General features: G+C 40.6%; 2 protein-coding genes across 3 annotated transcripts; both read left to right on the top strand.

Moving 5' to 3' along the window:
* Positions 1 to 273: 273 nt before the first annotated feature.
* On the top strand, positions 274 to 6,728 carry LOC145913807 (growth hormone secretagogue receptor type 1-like). The gene is made up of 9 exons (XM_083001567.1): positions 274 to 374; positions 801 to 929; positions 2,141 to 2,270; positions 2,541 to 2,669; positions 2,891 to 3,021; positions 4,200 to 4,387; positions 4,441 to 4,569; positions 5,147 to 5,285; positions 5,462 to 6,728. Exons 1-9 carry the CDS (start codon positions 322 to 324, stop codon positions 5,535 to 5,537), a joined length of 1,104 nt encoding a protein of 367 aa, XP_082857693.1. The 5' UTR covers positions 274 to 321; the 3' UTR covers positions 5,538 to 6,728.
* Positions 6,729 to 9,139: 2,411 nt separating this feature from the next.
* On the top strand, positions 9,140 to 24,462 carry LOC145913286 (ral guanine nucleotide dissociation stimulator-like 1). 2 transcript variants are annotated; one of them, XM_083000888.1, is made up of 18 exons: positions 9,140 to 9,323; positions 16,970 to 17,065; positions 17,249 to 17,439; positions 18,559 to 18,606; positions 18,857 to 19,071; positions 19,214 to 19,371; positions 19,540 to 19,734; positions 19,999 to 20,163; positions 20,487 to 20,663; positions 20,989 to 21,146; positions 21,315 to 21,413; positions 21,549 to 21,638; positions 21,714 to 21,774; positions 21,862 to 21,945; positions 22,020 to 22,134; positions 22,212 to 22,317; positions 22,523 to 22,914; positions 23,090 to 24,462. In XM_083000888.1, the coding sequence occupies exons 1-18, from the start codon at positions 9,249 to 9,251 to the stop codon at positions 23,914 to 23,916; spliced, it is 3,252 nt and encodes a 1,083-aa protein (XP_082857014.1). In that variant the 5' UTR covers positions 9,140 to 9,248; the 3' UTR covers positions 23,917 to 24,462. The 2 variants fall into 2 exon arrangements, with proteins under 2 accessions (XP_082857014.1, XP_082857013.1); XM_083000887.1 differs by lacking the exon at positions 9,140 to 9,323 and adding an exon at positions 16,203 to 16,821.
* The last annotated feature ends 72 nt before the right edge of the window (positions 24,463 to 24,534 follow it).

Below are 24,534 nucleotides of genomic sequence, written 5' to 3' on the forward strand. Positions count from 1 at the left end.
CAACTCAAGGGATTCGTTGGACAGACACAACCTTGAACATCCTCCCGCTGATTATACGTGTGCGCGCAACACACAGGAACAAGTTACGTTTCTGATCCGCCACAGCTGCAGATTGATAGGGATGTGTCAAGAACTGTGACATTTAACCACAAAAATAGACGAGTTTAATGCTTTGACAGTTAAATTTAACTATCTGTTGTGCGGAACTCTCGACAAGTTCCAACTGTAAAATGTATGAGTTTTCAACGTAGCTGGCAATATTTTTCTTTCGGCAGGTTTTAGTTTGTTTAAGTGACGCTTATATACCTTTTGGTAAGGAAGATGGCTACTACAGGATTGCCTATGACAAACATTTCAACCCAGTTTACCACAGTGTAAGTAAACGTTTTGGCATAAATTATAACTCGGCAAAGTTAACAGATAAAAACTGAATAGATGTTAAAGTATATTTTGACGTTATTGAGAAGTTGGTATTAAAGGTTGATAAATTCCGCCTGTTCAAATTGCGAGTCGCAACACATCAAGAGTGAGCTAAGTTCTCCATCTAGTTTCCCCTCCTTTGTATTGTCAGTGTACACATTCATTGTTCACATTCATAATGCAAAAACCTTTTAAACAAAGCATCGTAATTTTGACACAACAACATGGCTGTATAGCGAGGCGATTATTAATGCAATTAAATCGTAACAAAGGTGATGATGCTTTCTAACAATAGATTGTAGCGGATAAACAACTATTTCATCAAAATTAAACAAACAGCTTGTCTATTTTGAGTAATGTATCGTTTTACTATATAACAGAGACACCGGCTATCCGTTTTCATGGGAAGTGGCTGCGTTTGTTGCAGCTTTACTCGGCGCGATGGCTATATTCGGTATTGTGGCAAATACCCTCACTATTATTGTCATCGCAAAGTCCAACAAATTACGGTAAGCGGTATCTATGGTTGTTATTGCCCACCCTCCAATTATCACACAAACTATGCTTTATTTGTCGCTCTAATAACGGATAGCGGATGGTGGCTTAAAATTTTCATCACACACTACATTGATAACGTTCAAAGTTTCGTGAGTAAATTGTGGTTGTCCCTTAGTGTGTTTGTACGCATTTCTTGAAGCGAAACGAAACGGAGAGTCCCTGTAAATGTAAAACAGCATACATTTGGGAAAAGAACTGGTGTCTTGCGGTTTTAAACTGCACGTCACAAAACGCCTTTCGGCTTAAAATAGGGACGTCGAGTCCAAAAACACGTGTTAACCTTTGTGGTATGTGGTATTGTCGCGCATAAGGTGAAATCTCGATACAGGTGTTGTTGGTCTAACTTGCGCCGAAAGACAAGCACAATATTACCGCAACCACGCAATAATTGATGCCTGTTGTTTGGCGGACTCGCGTCAATCGTGACATTTCAAATTGTCAATCGTCACGACGAAAGCAGATCCCTTTAATATGTCGACGTCTGGGTTCGGTTTAGTGCAACATGGTTGGCTTTAAGTAACATCCGTTGGCAAATATCAATCAAACTAGGTGCTCGCAGGAAGTCTGCTATCATTTACATCAATGTCAGCAGCAGGATCGGTACTTTCCAAAGTCTAGTCATACCTGAGCATATTGCAACATCTTGTTTTCACGGTACTAAATCTTACAACAGCAAAGCGTATAAACTGTATATGCTGCCTATGTTTCTGAAAGCGCCTTTTTAAGTTAATTGGAACTATTTGTCATGAAACACATACCAACTTGCCAACACTGAAAATATTAAGTCCATATTGGGCCAAATCCGGACCGTATGTGGACATTTAATGACGTCATAAAGTTTCATAATGGTCCCAGAGACACATGTTCTACGACAAATAACTGTTTGTGTTTTTTTCGGTTTGTGACAAAATTCCCCTTTTGTTTCCTTATTCTTGTGCTTGAATTTTACGAGTGCTCGTTTCGGACAAACAAATTTCTTGCATTAATTCCACCCGACATACACGATTCCGAGCGCGGATGTTAAACTTGAAATTCTTAAGTACAGCAACAAAATCTGTACAATTGTTTCACATGCGAACGCTGCAGATAACTTTTAAAAACGTGATCCGAGTAATCCACGTGCCAATATCTCCGAATCTATCCTTTAAAAATGTTTTTGCAGGTCTGTGTTCTCAATCTTCATCATCAGTCTCTGTGCATCGGATCTTGGCTCTTCTCTGGTCTCTCCTATCTTCATCTACCGCAGGACGTGGGGATTCAACGATTGGGACATTCCATACTTCTTTTGCAGCGTACGTACCTGGGTCAATTTTGAACATCATATTTACAGCTATATATAAGACATCTCAATAACTGTACAAGAATCTGGCCCTCGGTTGGGCATTGTCCTTTTCTCTGCGACTGCAAATTACTCCAATTGGTAACAAGCATTTTGTTGCTTCATAATACATAGTCTAGCCTACTTCAAATGTCTACCATTTATTTTACTGCAGTTAAATATTTGTTTTGAAAAAAGCTTTCGCGTATTTCTGTTGTTGAGGAACTGGGTTATTGTTTTCCAGTTTTCCTGGTGTATTCACATGTGGACCAACTACGTCACTTCCGTTCATATCGTTTGCTTCGCTGCTCTTCGCCTCTGCGCCATTTCCCGTCCCATTAAATTCCGGGAAATCCAACACCGTCACGCCCAGGTACTCCTGAATACCCCCAAAAAAACATCCGTAATGAACTCCTTATATTTTCCAAAGGATAATATGGCATGGATATCTTTCATATGTCACGGCTATAGAGAACGCACAAACACAAGCACGTTGTTGACTCAATGCGCAAGAGAAATCCACTTTTTCAATTATGGCCACAAAGCCAATTATGCGGTTGGCTAAATGGTTTTCGTTTTGTCTCTGTTTTTTAGATGTGCATCGTGGTGATATGGTTGATTTGTTTTCTGGTCGGGGGAGTTCCTCTTGCTGTTTGGTTCGGCGTTGAAGATCGGGAATCAGGAATAGTGGGGAAACATCCCGCATGTGGTGTTCGCCGTCACAGGTGATTATTAGAATGACGTCACAAAGTCGGGTCACAGTTATTTTTGCTTCGGGGATGGATAAACACTCATAATCGTACTGCCACCTATTATATTTAGCGAATTAGGTAGTACAGGTTTAAACATTGACTGATGAAACCCATTCGACCATTTTACCCGGTCTACTGACATTTAAATGTCAAACAGAGGTTATCGCATGTGATTAATTCACATCAGCTATAATTGTAAACTAATAGGTATTCGTTAACATTTAACTGTCATGCGAACTGTTTTTAAACTATGCAGTGATATTTATGACGCGCTAAATTGGCTGACAGCGTTTAATCCGCGTCAACACAGCGGTTTATTCCTGACCATAAACCACATCTGTTAGTTGGCCGTGTGTCACTTTACATGTGGTAATTAAGGCGCAGGCTGCACGCCAGTGCGTCCCCCGGGAATACATTTGCATTCCTGTAACAACTGCAGCGCAATGGAAATGAGCATAATCCTATGCTCTGCCCAAATATGTTCGATGTATTGTCGGCAAGCCTTTTTGTTGCCAGAATTGTGTTGTGTCACGTTTTTTAAATATAACTTTCTTACTGTGCGATAGTAGTTGGTGCCCACGTTCTATAATTAAATTGAAAAGTATTTTGTTAAATACTGATATGGTAAAGCAGGCAGTGTTTTTTTCGGCCCTGGTTATTCCAAATTAAGTAAAAGTCCGTGAACATTTGTTAAAAAAAGGAATCGGAACATTTATTCCGGATCTTCTCCAATTCTGGATAAAAGTTGTTTTTATATCTCGTTGTGCCTCAAGACGGCAGTTTTTCCTCTTTGTGTGAATTTATCTGCCTTTAATTTGTATTCGTGCACCAAACTGAGCTAAAGTTACATGCTTGTTTATAACAACTTCAGCATATCATTAGATTCTTGCTTAATCGTATTGTCCTCTACAATATTCCTCCTCAATTGCTGCGCATATGACGCAGTCAATTCGTCCAATGTTTTGGGAGTAATGGAAACGTGGTGCTTTTTTTGATTATTATGTTAATATGACTGTTCAATTAAGGCAATTTTAAAACTCCATATAACGTCTGGCTTGAAACAAACGTCTTTGGACAATCTAAAACTTCTTATGCGGACAAATCGAATCCGCAATAACCGAGGTCTACTCACTGTATTTTTTGTCATATAGTTTGGATGCATTTAACCTCTACAAACTAATCGCCTATCCGATCTTCTTCTATCTGCCCATTGTACTGGTCACCGGCATCTCTATTGCAGTGGGAGTCTCATTTTTTCAGCGCCGAAAAGAACAAAAGCAAAAGTTTGATACCAACCTAAGCTCAGCGGCTAAAAGCGTTTCCAATGAACTTACAACAGGTGTGTATTTACAATAAAACGCATTTCTTCATTCAATTGATGCCTTATTACAGCAGGTCCGAAGAACGGAGTGGGCCCACAGGCAAAGAAGAAGAAAAAGTCAAGCGAAAATGAGGCGTTCGCTATCTTGCAGTTGGTTCTAATTGTTGGATCCTTTTTGCTCGGCTACCTGCCTTTTACCAGTAAGTTTGATTGGAACTCAAAGTTTAATTGTAAATACATTAATTCTGTGAGATGCAGACCGAGCTCACAGAAATCATATTATTAATTGGTTACACTTGCTAATGTAACTACGTTAGTTTGGAACCATTCAATTGTAACGGACATTGTAAGTCGGGCCGCGCTTTTTTGGGTCAGGTTCAGGCCGGATTCGGTTCGGTTCGGTTTCAGTATTTGGGCCCGAACTCACACTCTGCCAAAGCGTCGTCGAAGTTACAGTTTGTTCACACGAATGTTCATGTGATGACGTCAGTTACGTCACTTTTTATACAGAGAAAGCCTTGTTTAAAAAACTGATTAAAACAAATGAATTTGCACTTGGGCGTATTTGTGTTACGTATTCACTTTTGTGGCCGATTAAGGCTCTAAATTTTTCAGGACCAGAGTTATGTGTTGTATTCACGAATCAAGATCGGGTTTGCCCTTAAATGTTCATCCCGATTGTAACAACTCTGGTTTACAAAACTTAAATGTAATTTGATTCGTAATATACTGTATATATCGTGCCAGTTGACCAAATGTCCAACTTCTTGTTGACAGTCTACCAACTGTATAGCTACACTGAAACTGCTGAGTCAAAAGAAGATTATGTGAGCGACTGGAACTTTGGAATAGCAGAGTACATTCTTCTACGATTTTCTGAATGTCTTAATCCAGTATTTTACAATCTGGCGTCTAAGTAAGTATAGTTCACGTTCTTTTAGTTGGCCATGTTTATGTTTAGTCTTCAATTGACATATTGTAAAAACTTAAAATATATTCTTTGAACAGTTTTTGATGTAAACTTCTTTGATATCTGTGGACGTTCCAACCTGAAGTAAACTATTTTATTTCCTGCGTTTCTTCATCTTACAGGACAATGAGGGACGAAACGTTTCGGCTCGTGAAAGCCATCTGCTGTTGGTGTTGCACAAGAAGAGGAAACCGCTAGATGGCTCTGCACAACAATATTTGTCGAAATCCGTCAAACGGGTGATTGGCAGCAACTGATAAATCTAAACCGTTTAGTGATGTATGTCCAAGTTTGAAGTCCCGAAAATCATAAAAAGCAGGATATCCTGGGCATGAATGCTTTTTTCAATTTCTGTATTTATTGCAACTTAAGCAGTGTAACTTTTACTTATAGCAACTTTAAACCACACACCATTGCATTGAATTTACCCAGTAGTTTTTGACTTATATGATGGTGAACGTCGTAATGTTTAAAATGTTACCAGAAACTCAATTCCTGTTTAATATTTATATATCTGTGGTAAAGTTTAATACCTCGCAATGCAGTGCAATCACAGATTATAGATTTTTACGTTTGGATATGGTGAACCACATGGTTAGTTGCTATACGGGTTAGACAATCAATTTATAAAGTTCCTTTTTTATTCCAATGAGGCTCTTTTATCGAAAAACAATATATTGTTGTTCCCATTTTGCCACGGCGTTGGTGCATGTTCATAGCATATATCCTGATAAAGGTTTTCTAAATAACAACCGAAACATTGATAGGAATATCTAGTTTTTCGCAATAAGGGTACACCATTTGAATTTTTAATATGACTGGCAGCTTCAGTTACAAACAGCCCAGGTTTACTTTGTATTTCTTGCCACAATTAACTTGAATTAAAATGGCTGTTCTTGTTATTGACACAACTATTGGGTGTAACTGTCATTTTTTTTACACATAAGCTTTTCCCCAACATGAATTTCTTGCTCTGCTTGTAAATAATTTTGAAGATTTTACTGTTTATTTTTGGTGTAACGTCTGCACGAGATTTTTATAAACTTTTGGATTTTAGTTTTGTGTTGGTGTCTCCTGTTTTGTTTGAAATAGTTTGTATAAAGTTCAATGTAGACCGCTTTTAGTTCCATCTCATCGTATTACTGTGTGGGTCCAAGCAGCAAGCTTGTTGTCGTTTACCGCTTAGCCGAAGCCTGCTGATAGCCGTTTCTTTCCGGGTCCGTGTTGGTGACATGACTAATTGCGAAAACCCTTCTTCGTCTATTCTCTGCGTTGTTTCAATATTGTGGTCGGTCAGTGGCTTTAAATAAGTTCAATCATCTTTTGTTTTATGTGCATTATATTTGATGTTGTCGGCATGAGATGTATTTCTATTGAACCAGTCAAGTTGTAGAATATTTGCAAAAGGAAGTGTATGCAAGGGACGTATTAAAATGTCATGCATACTTCGTTCTAACGTACAACCACTGTGACGTCAGTGCTGTATGTGACAGATTTAAGAGCTGCTTTACGACAAACGCAGGCTATTCTAAAGACCTATTGTTTCAACCACTGTTGCTAAAGATTACGTAACTGCCTGCAAGCCGCAAGGTTCGGCCGGATGCGCCCGTCAAGCCAGGTTGCCCAGCTGAACCAGCAGGTATCTGAATTCAGTGACATAAGCAACACGTCCAGTGGTCTGTCGGTCACGTGACCGTTCTGAATCATCGGATATCATAGCACGGCAATAAACACAACTGTTTCGCCCGTAAGATGCCTGCAGGGTTATTTCACATGTTAAGATATAGGCTTGCCAGTAGTCACTTTAGTTTGGATTCGAGCAAGCGCGTTTATTTGAGATGAATATATTTAGATACTATAGACAGATGGTCGTTTGACGGAATGTGCCACAGTAACAGTGTATGTTGTGTACTTAGAAATGGGAACAAATGTGGCATTTATTTGAAAGGTAGATTTATAGGCACAATCAGCCAATGGTTTCAACGAGTAGTATGTACATCAGCGTCTATGTGGTCGTAAGGAGGTATGTTTTGATCGCACGTATATCACAATTACACGCCCACATGCTTTGCGGTATATGGGATACAATAACTGCATTTTAATTGATTTGTTGATTTGCTAATGTACGATCACGGAACCAAATAAGAAAAACGAAACAAACCAAACATGTCACGTAGCTCACAAAGTCTCAACAAACTCAGTGACATAATTGTTTTCCATTTTGCCAAAACTATGGTTGTATATGATAAGGGGAAGTGAGCAAATCTTCATACTATTTACACATTTAACGAGAAGGCATAAAACAAAACTAATTGGTGCTATGTAAAGAAAAAAGCACATCCTTTTCGCAACCCCCTGAGGTCTTAAGACATGCTCTAGCGACAACGTAAGGGAAATGTAAACCCTGGGACCTAGGCGACACGCTGTTAAGTTTCCCTTATGGCTGGGATATAAGAAGTTAGAGCATATTTTTACGCAACTCGGCAACGGACATGTTTTATCGTGACAAGTAAACAAAGCGAAAATGTCATCACCAGCGAACGAGCACTCCACAGTTCATGTAGACGAGCAGTCCAGTTACGTGGAAAGTATGGTTACATTCAGCTCTATGGTGCTTGCCAGTAAGTTTATCGTGAGTTCAATTAATTGTGGATGTAGGCGTTTCTTTATAAGACAGAAAACAGAAGTTTGTAGAAATACAAATCAATCAAAGCTACTATACTGTCCGCTGAATTGCGCGCAGAGCATTAAATGTTCTCAATCGAACTAAACGTACACCTCCTTCGTCATTTTAAACTATTACATGATTAAATAAATAGAACATCTCACCACCCACAGCATAAGAAATTGTGGGCGTGGGCATACTCGTTGGCCACCAAATTTGCATGTCGATTTCAATATATTACTCTATACTTAGACTGCTATAAACTATGCGCTGCGCAACATATAACACAATTATACACATGGGCATTAGAATTGTTGTTGCCTTGTATCAGCACAGCTGGGATACAGCATGAAGTTCTAGACGACGCGAAGTAGTCCGGTCAAGGCAACCAACGTAGCCATGCAGTCACCTTAGTGAATACCCCATATGGTGTAGTAATTACCAGATAATCAACAAACGCATGGGGTTAGACATCATATTCCATGCGATGTCGTCAGACTTGTACATGAACAAATGCAGTGCCGTGTACAAATCAACCCTATGTGGCGACGCCAAGCATCCGGTACGCGTAAGTGCAGCTTTCGTCATTCTATCCTTGGTGCGAGTGACGTTGCTCATGTGTTCACCCCACTGCAAGTGCTTTCACAGGCATCAGGCTCACACAGTTATTATTAAGTCAGCAGTTCAGAGTCTTTCAGAGTGGTAGCATCAGGTTTTTGGCTTAGTGTATGGAAAAAGTAATAGTATAAAAGAATTGCATCAAAGGGAAGATTTGGTCCAGTATGTAAAAATTCTGGTAAGACAACAGCATTACAGGGTTATACTTACTAACCAATTGATAAATACAAAAAAGGCGTGAAACAATTTAAACTTTCGCAACTTGCTGCACAGTGCTAAGCAAAACGATCCTTAATTTAAAAAAGACAGCTGGTAAGCTAACCTTTTTGAAACACTGCTGTTCTACAGCAACCCACAAATGAAATTCACATCGATTGCACAATGTCAGTGCATGCAGCAGTCAACCTGCAATTGTGCGATTGTCGAGCGATCTCTGCCTATTTGTTTACTGGCAATAGTTCAAACAAAGCCACCATTATAACTGGTCGTTCTTTGTTGGTAGGCTTGCACTGTGAGCCCGACCTTCTGGATAGTGTTTCTGTATAAAAAGTGTGTTTCAAACCCGATGTGTTCATAATGCGAAGAACCTGTAACTTACACTCGGAATACCAACCACCTTCGACGCCATGGTGATGATGTCATCTATTGCATCAGCACTGTACGAATCCAGTGTGGGGTTGAATTTGGGAGACAACGAATTGGTAAGTTGTTGCTTTTATTTTTCAAATATTAGGCCATACCATCGTGGTCACATTTTCAAGCGAATCTACTCAATTTGACCAATTGCTCAGCAGTTCCGCATATAGGCCTATATGCTGGCTGCCAAAATAGCAATTTAATTTCATTTGTTTGAAAAAGAGAGAAACTGATGTATTTACACCACAGTGATATTATTCCCAAACAGAATAGTTTTTTGACACGTAGAAAGGTCCATTTACACATCATAGATTTCACTGCGTGCTATCTTTGGTGTCTTGACAAGAGCCATGAAAAGCAGCGGTGGAACGTATGATGCCTAGGCTCTAATTAACCCGAATTTTTCGAACGCTTTCCTGTTTCAATTGGATTCTTTTCCATATGCTCGACGTGTGGTTTACTGTTGAAGCAACACAATACTTTGCAAAGCTTCTATCTGGAAAAAGCATGTGAATTTCATCCAGCAAATGAAAGGCCTTTCTCCAAACTTTCGCCACTTTTTATGCTCAATATCAGACATGCCACCAATAACACATTCTTTCAGCTGTTTTGGTTTATTGGCCGGCCTTGCAAACAACATTCCTGAAATAAAACCAGTGACGTACCGCTTAGTTGCAAAAGGTATTGTTGCAATGCCCTTGCTAATCTGTTTGCTTCGCGCCCAAAGCCTTGATAATAATTAACTATTGTACTGGAACCATGACGTAATGTTTGTTGTCGAATACCGGCTGACGAACTGGATTCAGGTCGTGTACTGTGGTGTTTATGTTTGTTGCAAGTTAAAGCATGAAAATAGTCGCACACACACAAAAATCACAAACGTTCTGACAGCTATAAACATTGAGGATGTTCACTTGCGCTGAGTCTAAACACTCTTTTTAGCGGGAAATTAGCGTGAATATTCACCTTTGTCTTCCGAAAGGCATATCCGTTACGATGGTTCCCTTAGTTGTTCCTGTCAATTACAAACTGCTGCCGTTAGCAATGGCGACTCAATGCGAAAGTTTTTTAACTGTGTTTTCAATCCTGCATTCCTTTGTGTCATCTAAAAAAGCATGCGCTGAAGGACAATCGTTTATGTTAACTACGAGTAAGTTTGTTTCTATTTTTAGGCAAATAACATGACTAGAGTAATCGACACGAAAGTAATATTAAACTGGCAGTGTGCCTGAAAGTGTGCGCAACCCTGGTTTAGTGTCATCACTTGGTGGTGATCAAGGGTTTGTTTTGTTTTGTCAAAGGCTTTTTTGTAAGCAGCTGGTTAGTGTGAGGGTGAAAAGGTTGCGGATTACGCAGCCAATACATGAGTGGCATTTAAGCAACCGAGTCAATGTGCTTAATCACCGACGCGTGACTTGCAATTCAGAAGGTTGCGACGCGCTATGTGACCGTGGTCGCACGTCAGTATCAAATTGCTTTACGTTCTCAAAAATTAGCTGGTTTATGACAATGTCTTAAAACAAAACTACGTCAAATTTTTATCGGTATATCTGTTCGTGTGTTCAAGGACCACAAACTTCTTTTATTATTTATGATTCTCTGTAGTAGGCCGTATCTCTGTAGTAGGCCATAAGTTTCTAGTGCACTTTTCGTGACAGACTGATTTATAAAAACACTTTTATAGCACGAGCTTTCGTGAGCCACCTGACACTACTTTTATTATATTTTGCGTTGTTTTAAATAGAAACAAAAGTTTTGTTGTCCTTGCCAATTAAGTCATGTCGTTATCATTGTATACAACATAAATGTACAGGCACATTATACACATGTCTCACCTCTTGAATGATGCTAAGGGGCCGCGTTTGTGCAAGAACCACGCATCGGAAATTTTGATGTTTCCAAAGATATAAGTTGTAAAATAAAATAGACGCAAATAGTAACAAAAAAAAATCGGTGAAAACCTCGCTTGTGTTTAACGCCGTTGCCGTTTTTCTCTTTCTCGTGTTTCCTTATCTTTCGTTTCCTTTATCTTTTATCACGTGTTTCTCAACGTATAACGGTCAGTTGCATGTGGTAGGTTTTCATTTGTGTGCAGGTCGAGTTTGTGCTGTTTGTGTGGCGAGCTGTTTTTAGCCCCTTTTTGTGTTGTTTTTTTCGTAGACACTGGAGATGCTTTTCAAAAGCGAAATATATTTGTCTTAAATACGAAAGCTGACAGATTTTAACCTAATGGAAATCAACGTATACAAGTCAGGTAGTTTTGGAATGCAAATTTACTCGCACGGCATCGCACAAAACTTTACGTCAACCAATAAATAATTCCTAGTCGACGTAATGGAAAAGACCTTTGTTAAAATTGACTTCTGGCGTCCCTCGAAGTCGATAAAGGCGCGGCGTAGCCTAAAGCTAAAAAGATCTTGTCGCCGCGGTCAGCGAGCTTGTTAAATTGGCCGCAACAGGATACGGAGGAAGAGGTTGTCCGCGGTTTGGTTTAGGGATTAAATCTTAAGGTCCTGATGGTCTTTGGGGGCAAAACTCAATTACTATTAGTGGACTCTCAAAGTTTATTCTGTCAAAGTAGTTGCGTTGCCAGCGTACTGTTTGCATCAGTATCAGTTGTATTTTAGTATCGCATTGTAGAGCATTTCGTATCATTATACCTCCAAAGACTTAAATATGCTGCGTGCAACGGCATAACTATAGAACGGGTAGGACAGGTAAACTTAATTGGTGAATTTTTATAAAATTCGGAACTTTTAGTTATTTATCATTCTAAAGATGCAGTGGAATTTCATTGAATTTGAAAAGGGTCAGGTCAGAAATGTGATTCAAACTTGGCGATTTAACACAAAATCACTCACGTATAATACTTTCCTTGTAACACTGCTTGCCCTTCAACCTGAAATAGAATAGGAAGTTTTGTGCGAAAAGCAGGACTTCAGCGCGAGAAATGACAAAAGCTCCTTTAATTGCAGGATAGTGATTAGCAAGTGCTGGTTATAAACTAATTACCTTGCCCAGCGGAAGTCATGAATCTGCAGCCAAAACTGTAAACACGTGGCCAGGTGGTGCAACACATAAAAACGGATTGGTGTGCCTAATATAACTACGTTGGAAGGCGTTTACGTTGAAAGATCACGTCAGAGTTTAGACTTGCTGTAGTTAGGTGTACTGCCTAGCAATCAGTTACTATAAAGAGGAGGCAAACTATGTCTAAGCAAATGCGTATGTGTAGGACTATATTTTTAGTACAAGATTAAATGTAAGCGCGTTTTTGGTGTAAATGCTATGAACAAGGGGCGAAAATTGGGGCTAATGTGCTTGTTAACATATTTTCGCTGTAAGCACATCAAAATTAAATACATGACGTAATACCACAATTGGATAATACGCCGGGGAATATGCAAGCGACCAACAACTTACAACGTGGGGAGAAGATACATGTATTAGCTTTCGTTCGTGCTGCGCGCAGCGTGTTGCTTGTGTCAGTATGTTTGTAACGCAGGCACGTTTTATGCAGACTTAAGCGTAAACAGTTGAATATGAGAAATGGTTGACCGCGCCTATATAGTGGGTGGTTCGTGAATGTCGTATTGCAAAGACGTGGTTGTCGGTTCCGGAAGTCGTGTTTATGTTATTGGGCAAGGGTTTGATATGCAGTCAAACACTAGCCTGATGGTGCGTTGTTATGTATTTTTTGCATGTATTAGCTTGCAGCTATACCGAGATAACAATGTTAACTATACGTCTGAGTAATTAAAAGGTTAATTTATATTGGCGAAGTTGAGGGATTTATAAGAAGGATTAGGCAAAGCAAGTTGTATTTAAAAAAAATAATTATATACCTCAAAGCGTAGAACACGAAACGTCACAGATTCTGTAGACACCATAAGAGTGTTTGTGACCCGCAGGCCGTTAAATTTCAATACTGAGGAACCATTGATTTGCATGCAAGATATCCGCATGCACGAAAACACGTTTTTTTTCTCCAAGCACATGCCAAGACGTAGAAAGCCCTGGGATGACGCTTAAGATGATATTAACACTTTCACCGCCTAATCGTACAGGCAAATTTTAAAATCACGCCCCTCAGGCGTATACTTTGTTTCATTGACCGGTAACTTTAATAATAAAATACTGGCATTATGACGTATAAGACATCGTCTGAAACTCACCCAACCTTTGGGTTATTGTTGTTTTGGCCGGTAGTGATACAGATGGGATTACATGTGAGCTGGTCAATGCGTCAGAACCGCTGTTGAAGTGAAAGTTGCTTGACGTCACGGGTACATTTGCCCGTGACCGGATGGTTCCAAAATCCCGATGGAAACATTTTCCCAGGAAAGCACCCGGGAAAATGTTTCCACCGGGAATTGGAGATCATCCAAAGCGAAACTTTAAAGCGAGTGCGGTTAGTTAAAATGGATGGATATAGCATGGCATTTGCGGTTTCGCTTATATTTCGTTATTGACGGTTGGGATTTAAAGGCCTATGAACAAATTAAACCTTTTTTATAAAGTTTTTAATGCGCCGTGACCAGTGCTCGTCCATAATCGATTAAGGCGGCAGACGACAGGTCCACTAGTCTGCTCTGCATTATGACGTCAAAATATGCCGCGTAGCCGGAAACGCAAGTCACAATGAGATAATTTACTAGTCGCAAACACGATCTGCTTGTAAACGCTGACAACCACTGAAAAAAAGTAGTGTTTTGTGGAAAAGTTATACTTTTAACTAAAACTGTGATCAGTTTTAATTTGTTCTTTCGGTAACTTTGATTGCAACGTCACTGACCTCTTAGTTTTGTGCCATTTTGAGCGTGAATCAGTTTAACCTGGCGAGGATGTTGACAAACATCCGTCACAGTTCGTGACGCAATCAATCGGTGACAGGCGCTCAGTATTGTGGCTAAATCTGACCAATCACCGTTTCACTTCAATGCGAGCCAGGAGTTTTACGATGTTTACTGCAAAACTTAATAACAGCAAACAAGTTGAGACGATTTTTTTTTTACTTTACCAAGACTGCCTCGGCTTTGTTGGCATGCGGAAGGGCGCTTAGGGCAATTACCAGAACCCAGTAAACAAAATGTAAGTAGTGAACGACGCGGCAGCAATAAGGAAGGAATTCACTTTTGTCCAAGCCAATGTTTCCTGATACTTGCTACTGCGCAGCGGTTGCCATTGGACGAATGTCTTTCAAAAATCGCCATATAGGCAAGTTTCGGGCAATTCCAGAGCCCGCGGTCATTCGAACTTCTGAGTTCGTTGCTTCGTCGAATCATTTTCTGCCATTGTTGGTTCAACAGGTCATAAACAAGAAAGCAGAAACATTGAAGAGGACAGTTAAGCTAAGAAAACTTTAAAAATTTCAAAGTGTAACTACTGTTGATAAGGTTGGCAAAATATGCTGTAATTCAGTTGTTTGAGGTTTTTTAGTTAGTTTGACCGAAAGAGCGAAAACCTATGGGTAACGACACTTGAATTCCCACGCTGACGGACAACGTGGATGCAGCGAAGCGAAAGTGCGATGAATCTGTCAGTTGAAAGCCTGAGGGAAAGTAAACACACGGTTTACGGCCCGTGTTTTACACAAACAGCTTCTTTGCGAGCGGAACCAACGTCTTACACAGCGTTCACTTCCTTGTTTGTGAATTTGGATTCAATTGTTGGAGACTGTCGCGTTACTTATGAAGCAGAATTGTGGTTTCTCGGAAATTAAAAAACTACAGTATATAGGTTTATGCTAACCTCTGCGTCGTGTTTAAGGTGATATTTCCCGGCAGCAAAGCGTCATATTTGGCATTTTGGGCCCCAAAGCGGTGCACGTATTAAAAAACATTACTCGCCTGATTGGTAAGATTTAGTTATTGCCGGAACTTCGAAATTTAGTGATTCATGAAACAAAACTGCTGCCAGAGCAATTATCTGAATGATGGGGGAGGCTTCAAATGTACAAATTTTGCGTCATGCAAACCATTTGGTGAAGGCGTGGGCGCCGTGATGGTAGAATAGTCAGAAATAGCCCCGACTCGGTAGTGTAGAAAGTTTCAATTGTATCAGTGAAAATGTGATAGTGAGGACACAAGCTGTGATTGTGTCATTGGTACAGACACAAAAGGGTAGCACTAGCGCGCCTATAGATATTAACTGTTGGGTTGAGGTACCTATTTCAACCGACGATAGAACCTAAAATTAAGCCTGCTGCGCACAGGGATTAAATTTATATATTACAGAAAATGTGTATCTACCTCCTGCTGCTTACAAAATTGTGTGGAAAGCGGTGGTGAAATTTTTTTTACTCCAAACCCGTAAACTTATTATCACGCAGTGTTTGTTGGGAGAAGCAGAATAGTTTAATGTTGGAGTGTCTCGACATCGCTAGACAAACAAACAAACAGCAGGTAATAGCGTGCGGCCCATGGCGTAGGCAATCGATTATTATCTAATTGAATTCGTACCATTCGCTTGTGCAACAACAGTACGTCATAAGGCGACTTCTGCTTGTTTGTAAACTGTGGACAAAATATGGGCGACTGTGTGGGCTAACAAAAGCGGTAGCCTCAGGCAATGTAAGCATGTTCACAGTCAAGCAGGAGGTGTAGATTACAGGTTTTGGGATGCCCGCGGTGTCAAGCATCGCGGTGGAATGGAAATTTTGTGTGTTGTGGACTTGAAGTTAAAAACAAACGATAGTTGGATAACGAAAGTGTGTAAATGTGCGAAACAGAAACACATTGTGCTAACGGAAAGTGAGTCTAAAGATAGTTTGTGGGGTGTAAAAAAGTTGGATGTGGGATAGTTGTTGGCAGTTTAGGCATTACGCTTTCGACTTGGAACTGCTCAGAAACAATTAGCGTTTGTGAAACCAGGAAATCGTTGTGTGTTGATTTTCTTTGCAATTTCTTGGAATAGTTGTTTATTTCAGAAAGACTTTGTTTTCAGTATGCAAAACAATTAAAATGCGTAAATGGTTTGTTTTTCATTGTATAATGACTATAGGTGTGATATACAAACGACTAGGTCTGTGCAATTTCTTCCGGACTTAAACGACTGGTAGCCAGGGATGCGATAGCGCAGAACCTTGAAATGCTAATTGATCTTGACTCAATCAGCGGCAACGATGGTGGACGCTTGGATTTTACCGAAAATTCTCCGACAGTGATGACCAATGGTGTTGCCAGACCCGACTACTTGCCGTTGACTAAAAGAAATGCCTTCAGTCCAACGCTTCCTCCCACCCCAGAGATAATCATTCGCGAGCGTTCCTACTGCAGTCTGCCCTCACGCCGTGCGTCAAGCGGAGATGCGTATGACGTCAGTACGTCGTGCGCAAAGCCGAAACACGTCGGTGACGCACGGACGTCAGGCGGGGACGCAAAACGACCATTCTGCTGTTCGTGGTTCGTTTCAAGATGGCTTAAACTACTTGGAAAATCCCCGCAGCGCAACCGCGACGTCACAGACTCCGAAAAAAATCGTGACAAATCGAACAAATTGCCTGTGGCAACTGTTACCAGGAGGCGAGCGGCGACTGTGCAGCCGCATTCCCTATTTGGCAAGGTCCGTTGTCCAAACGATTCTTTCAATGTTGGTTTTGTTAGGACATACAAAGCATGGTTCACAACTTTATTTCTCAGCACCAAAATGGCCATATCTCAATGCATAAATTTTGTTCCTCAAAGTCTCAAATACGCATTTTGCATTGCAGGAAAACAAGCGAGAGTGGGGAGAGGAACGCCACAATGACGTCATCTACAATGTGCTATTAAAACGAATTCGTCGGGCTCCATCGCCTTCCCACACGGTGCGACATAACTTCAGTTTTTAGTGTATTTGTGACAAATATTTTACACATTATTTGATTTAAATAATACCTCAATCATAAAACAAACACTCGTGGTAACAATGCTTCACCAGCACTTCTTTCAAAAATATTCTCTAATTATCAAACCTCTTTACGAAATTAAATAAACAAAATTTTCACCAGGCGGCAGACGGATTGTTATGGGAAACCCACAAGGTACGGATTATAAAAGGTGCTACGATGGACCACTTGGTGTCGCAGTTGTGTCAGTCGTTTCTGGAAGATTGGGGAGAAAAAAACTTCTTTACGGTTTTCTTCGCTACCTACAGATCGTTCGCAACGCCTGCTGATGTCTTGGAGAAAATCAAATTCCAGTAAGTAATATGAAATTCCACTTATAATATTACATCTTTTGGTTAGGCTGATGAACTGGTTTGATGCAAAGCGAATATATAATAGTTTAACTTATCGAAACACTGTAGCAACAAACTTTACCTAAGATAAAAAATTATGAAAACACTACAACATTTTGCTAAACGCAAACAAAAAGGACGGTTTTTATACATTGCTATTATAGTTAGCTTGTATTACACGAAAAAATATTTTGAAATACTGTAATGTGTTTCACTGCTTCAAAGCAGTAAAACACATGCACGAATGTAAGTAAAAAGGGCTCTCACCCCGAGTGGAAACCAGTTTGAAAAACGAATAAATATTTTTGTCGTATTTGAGGGTGTTTTTTGTTTGTTCACGGAACATGGTGGTGTTTTGCAACAACATGCATGAGTCACAGATGATCCAGGCGCTGTTCGTGCCAATCCACTAGCTGCTGTAAAACAACAGGCACCCTTAACGAATGCCGCACATTAGGAAGACCAGTCAAACGGTTGCATGCCGAAACTGACTGCCCGACCTTTATACCTGCATGAGCAAACAAAGAACACGAAAGCGCCAGTAACACTTCGCAGTTTAAACGTCTGTATCTGCAATTGCATGAATCGTGTTTAGCAAACATTTGCAATGGTGCAAAGTCATCCCATCCATATCTGATTTATGTCTGTAGGATTGGTTTCATGGCCAATGTTCAAACAAAAGCGTTTTGATGCATCAATGCGTCATTAGTTAATATTTCTCATTTGATCAACCGGTGACGACCATATTTAAATTTTTGTAGCCTTTGCTTAATGTAAGGTTGCTGTTAGGTGAACTTTTCAAAACAACCCCAGCGGCTAAATACACCCCGGTATTAAACACCAATTCTGTTCGTGGCGAAATGACTCCATTTGCACCGTACCAGTCGTGGCAGCACACTCCGTGTCACCGCCAGGTCGAATTTCGAACAATTGTTTCCGGATTACTCAATGTTACGGGAATTTTGGCACAATGCGACGCAGCCTCCAATAAATACGCCATAACGACTTGCGCTTTGTGCGGCTTTTTTGATGGCTATCACCAATTCAACAAACTAATTTGAGTTTGTTTCTCACGTCTAGGTGCGACAAGCTCAAAGGTGACGTCAATGACAGGTCGTTAATTTTAAGGTGGGTGCTGGATTGTATGTCGTTTGAAAGACGTCATGCTAGATATTATATTATAACGTTAACATACAAGATCGACTCATTGTAGATTTGTGTCAATAATATTACAAGATTTAATTCCTCATATCTGTGCAATAACACGATACAGTGCACACAATTCATATTATACAGTCATTTGTTTTCTGAATATCTTTTCAGTGATCATAACCATGATAACCCTTGCGTAATGTTCTCCCTGTTTAAACATTTGCAGTTCTATTAAACGCGTCCTGCGCACTTGGATTGAGAGGTACTTTGATGAGGACTTCTACGATCCTCCACATTTCCCTTTGCTCAACCGTCTCCTCCAGCTTGCTCAGGAAGTGTCGGGCGTCAACGGGGATGACGCAACTTGTGACTTCATCGAGTACGTCAAGTCCAAGCTAAAGTCCGCAGAGGTGAAGAATCTCCAGGAATCTGCAATAGAAAGTAAGTAACATAAGCTGAAAAAAAACATAATTATACAGGCTTATATGTAATGTGTGGGGTAGTTTATTTACATATTGTGCACTCCTAACTAAAGTCATACTGGAGTTTTATTCGTATATATATGCTATAGTTTTTTGTACAGATCTTAACTCGCCAAGCCGATTCTCCGATCTTCACATCGAAACCGAGGACATTCAAGTTGATGCTGAAGTTGCTCTCAACAATGACGCATCAAAAACCCTTCTGGGCAATACCCTGTCACCCCTACACGTCGCCGAACAACTCACAGTAAAGGACGCTGTAAGTTTAAACCTGTTCCAAGTTATTTTCCTTTAGGTATCGTTGTAAAAGGGCGGTTTTGTGCACTTATTATCAGACATTGTGAACATAAGCGTGACGAAACAGAATAAAGACTGCACATTGAACTATACAAATTCCAATACATGATATGAAAACTGCCTTTTGCAGAATTTGTTCCTTCGTGTCGTCCCACATCATTGCCTCAAGGCCGTGCGCACTTCCAAATTTAAACCTGCGTGTGTGCGAGCCACCATCGACCAGTTCAACCGTGTCGTGTATTCGGTACTTGCAACCTGCCTTTGTACGTCACTTAAAACCTCACAGAGGGCGAAGATCATTTGCAAGTGGATTGAAATTGCTCAGGTATATAACACTCTATAAAACGTATATTGTTACAACTAACGAAAATTTATCAGTAGGTGTTGGTGCAAAAGCAATCTCATTTAGTCACAGTTTACACTTGCGCATGTTTAAGAATAAAAAACATTCACGTTTTCTTGTCTACTGGTACGGTCATATTTTTTTTTTGAAAAAAAACAACGGTTAGATTTTGTTGCGGTTGGTTGATACTTGTATATAGTTTTTTGTTTAAAAATTTGACTCAAAATATTACATTTTTATTTGCAGCAATGTCGCGAGTTGAAAAACTTTTCGTCACTAAGGGCGGTCGTATCCGGGTTAACTACCCACGCCATTCACCGACTGAAGAAAACTTGGCAGCAAATTCCACATTCCTACACTGACTTGCTTCAGGAGCTTTCTGAAATCAACATGAAGGACATCATCATGAAGGTAGAAAATATGAGGATAAGTCGATTTCAATGATTGTGAGCAATTTAACGTGAGCAAAATGTTACGAGTCAACAAATGGTTGCATTTTTGATAAGTTACGGTGCAAAATAAAAGCAATAACAGTATCAGCGATCGGAAAATTTGAATGTATTTTCGCAGTGCTTCTTTTATTTTGGAATAAAACCATTCCCAGAACATGATATTATCAAGTGCACAACACAAAACTATAAAATGCAATCATCGGCTGGCAATACTATGAACACTTGATGCTTGCAAGGTACTTTCAAGCCAAAGAGAAACAAAAATATTCGTTATTTCCGCAGGTGGGAACCGCCAAGGTGAACACAGAAACGAGTTCAATCAGCAAGGTGCGCAAGGACGCCACCTTCCGGAGAAATCGCGCTATTCATTCAGGCATCATGCACGGCACTGTCCCCTACCTTGGCTCGTTTCTTACCGATCTAACTTACCTCCACACTGCCAAATCCGATTATGTTGAGGTAAGCCTTTATAATGTTCGCAAGTGAATTGCTTAATTTAATAAACAATGATTCAAGTTTGAAAATAATCCAGTATGGGACCCATGTTTGTGAAAATGCATTTTCAGTTCACAAATTTAAGACCATATTCGCATCAATATGAGTAATTTTGTTGTTGGTGACGTAAAGTGCGTGTGGTGAATTGCTTGTAATATATGACTAAATTTACCCATAGTTGTCTGATTGAGAATAACTGCAAACGGCTTTGGTAACTTTGAACAGGACTGTTTGGACCGTACAGATGGCTCGCAAAATGCTTCGACTTAACTCAGAGTTTTTTATGCAGAAGGGTATGATCAACTTTGACAAATGTCGCAAGGAGTTCGAACAACTTGCCCAGCTGCAGTTGTGGCAAGCCTCGTGCAAAGGATATCAACACCTCGAACCTGATCACAAGTTCAACGAATGGTTTGCTTCAATAACCGCACCAAATGATGAACAAGCGTAAGTTTTATGTTAATAAATATAACTACAGCATTCATCTGGTAAAAATAGTAATTGTATAACTTATTAAATATTAACTTTGAGACGACTGAAATCTTTCTGCTGCTAAATGTATACATTTGTAAAAATATGACCTTGTGACCAAGATTTATATATTTGTCTTTACAGCAATAAACTCTCTGAACAAATTGAACCCCCTGCCCCTGCCCCTACCGGTCCAATGTCTCCAAGTCAAACGGCGACACCCATCAAACGAACAATCTCCGAGTAAGCTGACTATAGCAACAGCATAAAGCAATATTATCAAACACAAATAAACGTGCACAACATATAAAGAAAAAACACAACAAAAAAGAACTGAACACAAAAACTCTTTTTTACCAAACTGTCTGCACTTTACAGAATGTTCGCTATACATACTGGAATCGTTGATCCAGTTCTCAGCAACCAAACAACTTCCAACCATGCACGTAACACGAGCGATGATAGTAGGTAAGGTTCAAAACAGTGCATGGTGTTTATTTTTAAAGTAAGCACATTGTTTAACGTCAAACGTTTATTTTAAAGTTCGCTCAACAGCACGAAGTCGAACGGTCACGTGACTACCCTTGACTCACAGTCGGATGAGGTGAGATTCGAGTTTACGCTAAAAAAAATTGTATTTCTATGTAAGATTTTATCCCGAAACAAACTTATGTCGTACGCTTTTTTCTAGGAACGCACCATTAGTGTTGTTGTGGTGAGAAAACACGTGGAAACAGGAGACGGGGACAATTCTGTACAATGGAATGAGATTAAGGTGGGACATTTTTTAATTTTTTGAAAACATAATGTTTTTACAAATATTTGACCTTGTGTGTTGGATTGTTATAGTTGAGTTCAAACGACCGAACCGCTGCTGTCATCCGAAAAGCACTGTCAGTTTTCGAAGTGGATGAGCAGTTGGTGTCAAGCTTCGCTTTGGTCCAGCTGCTACCCGATGAGAAAGGTAAAATGTAACACTTTTGTCACTTAACCTGTGGCTTTGTTTTCCGTCACATTTTCTAGCCTGCTTTTGTATTTCAGAACTCCATATTCCGGATTCTTCGAATGTGTTTTATGCGATGAACAGTTCCCTGAAAGAATATCACTTTGCCTTACTCGAGGATGGAGGAGAAATACAGTCACACGTGTAAGTTGAATGTCCTGAATCGCGTTTTATAGTGAAACACATTAAGTACGACCACAATACGCACTGTTGGTGCTGCTGTGTCAGAGATTTTTTAACATGTAATCCAGGACAAGTGAATCTGCAAAAGGTTTCCTGCAAAAATTTCGCATTTCAACGTAATCTGTCCCACTGACTTTAAAGCTTATCATGTACATTTCCTCTATAGGCGCCCGGCAAGTCTCCAATCTTCGCCTAAATCAAGCCATACGCCCAAAGTTAAAAAGCACCGCAAAACGCACAGCACTTCTGGCGCCACGCAAACACCCATGCGCAATCTCTACCGCCACCTGGCGATGGGCAGCATGTCGATCGCGACCGGGTCCTATTCACCAACCCAAGAGAGCCAGACTGAGCCCTCAACGCCTTCGCCTCCCTCTGCTAGAGATACGAGTCGCCGGTCGTCTGGTAGCAGAAGGGACGCGATTACGACGCTGGATGACAGCATGATTGCCATAGCAATCCATACATTGGAAGGAAGTGATGAGGAGGGCGAGGAGTCCTGGAGACAGCGAATGTGGAAGAAAATGAACAAACATAGACGGCAAAATTCTGACACATGTGAGTGCTGTGGAGTTCTTGTGATACCAATAGGAATATGTTTAATCGTTCTAGAAGAACAGACTAATTGCAATGAAAGCAACAGCAACTCAATACGACTGTTTATTAGAGTATTTAACTGTTCTATAAACAATAATGTATAAAACTGTCATGTGTATCTTATTTATGAACACAGCAATGGACCGCATGTTGGACGCTGAAGGAATTCGTCCTCGATCAAGTCGTCTCGTCCACGAGCGCCCGAGCAAATCCGTTGTCCTCCCAATACACGTAGACCAGCCCAGAGTTGCCAGATCTGAATCCACATCCAGCTACAGCCACGATTCCATGTCCGATGACAGCGAGAGAATAGATAACGACCAGGAATCGGTCTATGCCAATGGACGCGGACTTACCTGGCCTAGGAACCGTGTAGGGTCAACCCCAATTAGCGAGAGCAATTTCAAACGACGCTCCGCAATACGGAAACATCATAGCGACCATCGACCATCACCTGGTTTCTACCGCCAGATGACAGAAGAAGAAGTGCAGGAAGACACAGCCAGGCGTGACGCTGAGCTAGCCTCATCATCCTCGCACAAGAGCAGACACAAGCGCAGCGAGTCACGTTCCAAGTTCTACGTCACTGTGGACGGCGAGGAACGTTGCGGGGGTATGTCGAAACAATCCAGCTCAAGCTCGATGGAACCGATTCGGGAGGTTGGAAGTCCTCCTTTGTCGCCACGGAAGAACCCTTATCATCGCTCCAGCAGTGATCCCTGCATCCTGGACTACTCAACTTTACCGGATGAGGTTTTCGGTTCTCCAGCTCGATCTCGACGGGAACAGAATCCCCGCATAACCGTCGAATGCCCGTCACCTTGCAAAACCGCTTTCCATACTGGAAGCTGGGAAGACGTCACTATCAATGATTATGTCACTGATACTTCGCTCGAGGTGAAGTTGGAGTCAGCGTCGCGGTCGCGGTCTTCATCGGCTGAGAGCGAGACAACGCGTCTCTGAGATAAGAAAAGAACTGCAGTATGTTACAAAAAAACACTAATAATTAATTGACAGTAATTGTCGTGTTTGGAAATTACCATATCATGAAAAACACTGACATTAGCTGTCGGTAAGACCGCGTATACGAGAGTTGTTTATCTTGTGCCAAACGTCCCTCTTTGTATTTCAAGAGATTGTCACATTTTAGGTGTGAGCTGTTGCCTGGTAAAAAATAATTGAGCGCATTCGATTGTAAGTTAGTTCCTTGCAAATGTTCCAAATGAGACACCGCACTGCCCGATGTACGAAAGTCGACCTCGTAAAACGATTAGCCTGAAAGTAAATATCTCTTGCTATAGGACAAGGTCATGTCATCTGTTTGTTACGACAGCATGTAGGTAATACTGCATTTTCTTTTCGTGTGACTTTTTTCGCTATTTTTGTTGCAAGAAACCGCTGTGTATGTGCGTTGTATTATGTTGTGTGCACTTTTTCCTTGATTCTTTGTTACTGCGCTATAGAAGTACACCCTCGTTGCCTTGAGAACACCCTTGACGTGCAATAAACCCTCACCATTGTCATGAACCGTTGTACTGCGTCAGGTTCGCTATAGAGCAGTGGTTTATAACCGGGTGCCAC

This window comes from Ascidia mentula, chromosome 9 (genome assembly GCF_947561715.1).
Source record: "Ascidia mentula chromosome 9, kaAscMent1.1, whole genome shotgun sequence".
NCBI classification, from domain to species: Eukaryota; Metazoa; Chordata; class Ascidiacea; order Phlebobranchia; family Ascidiidae; genus Ascidia; species Ascidia mentula.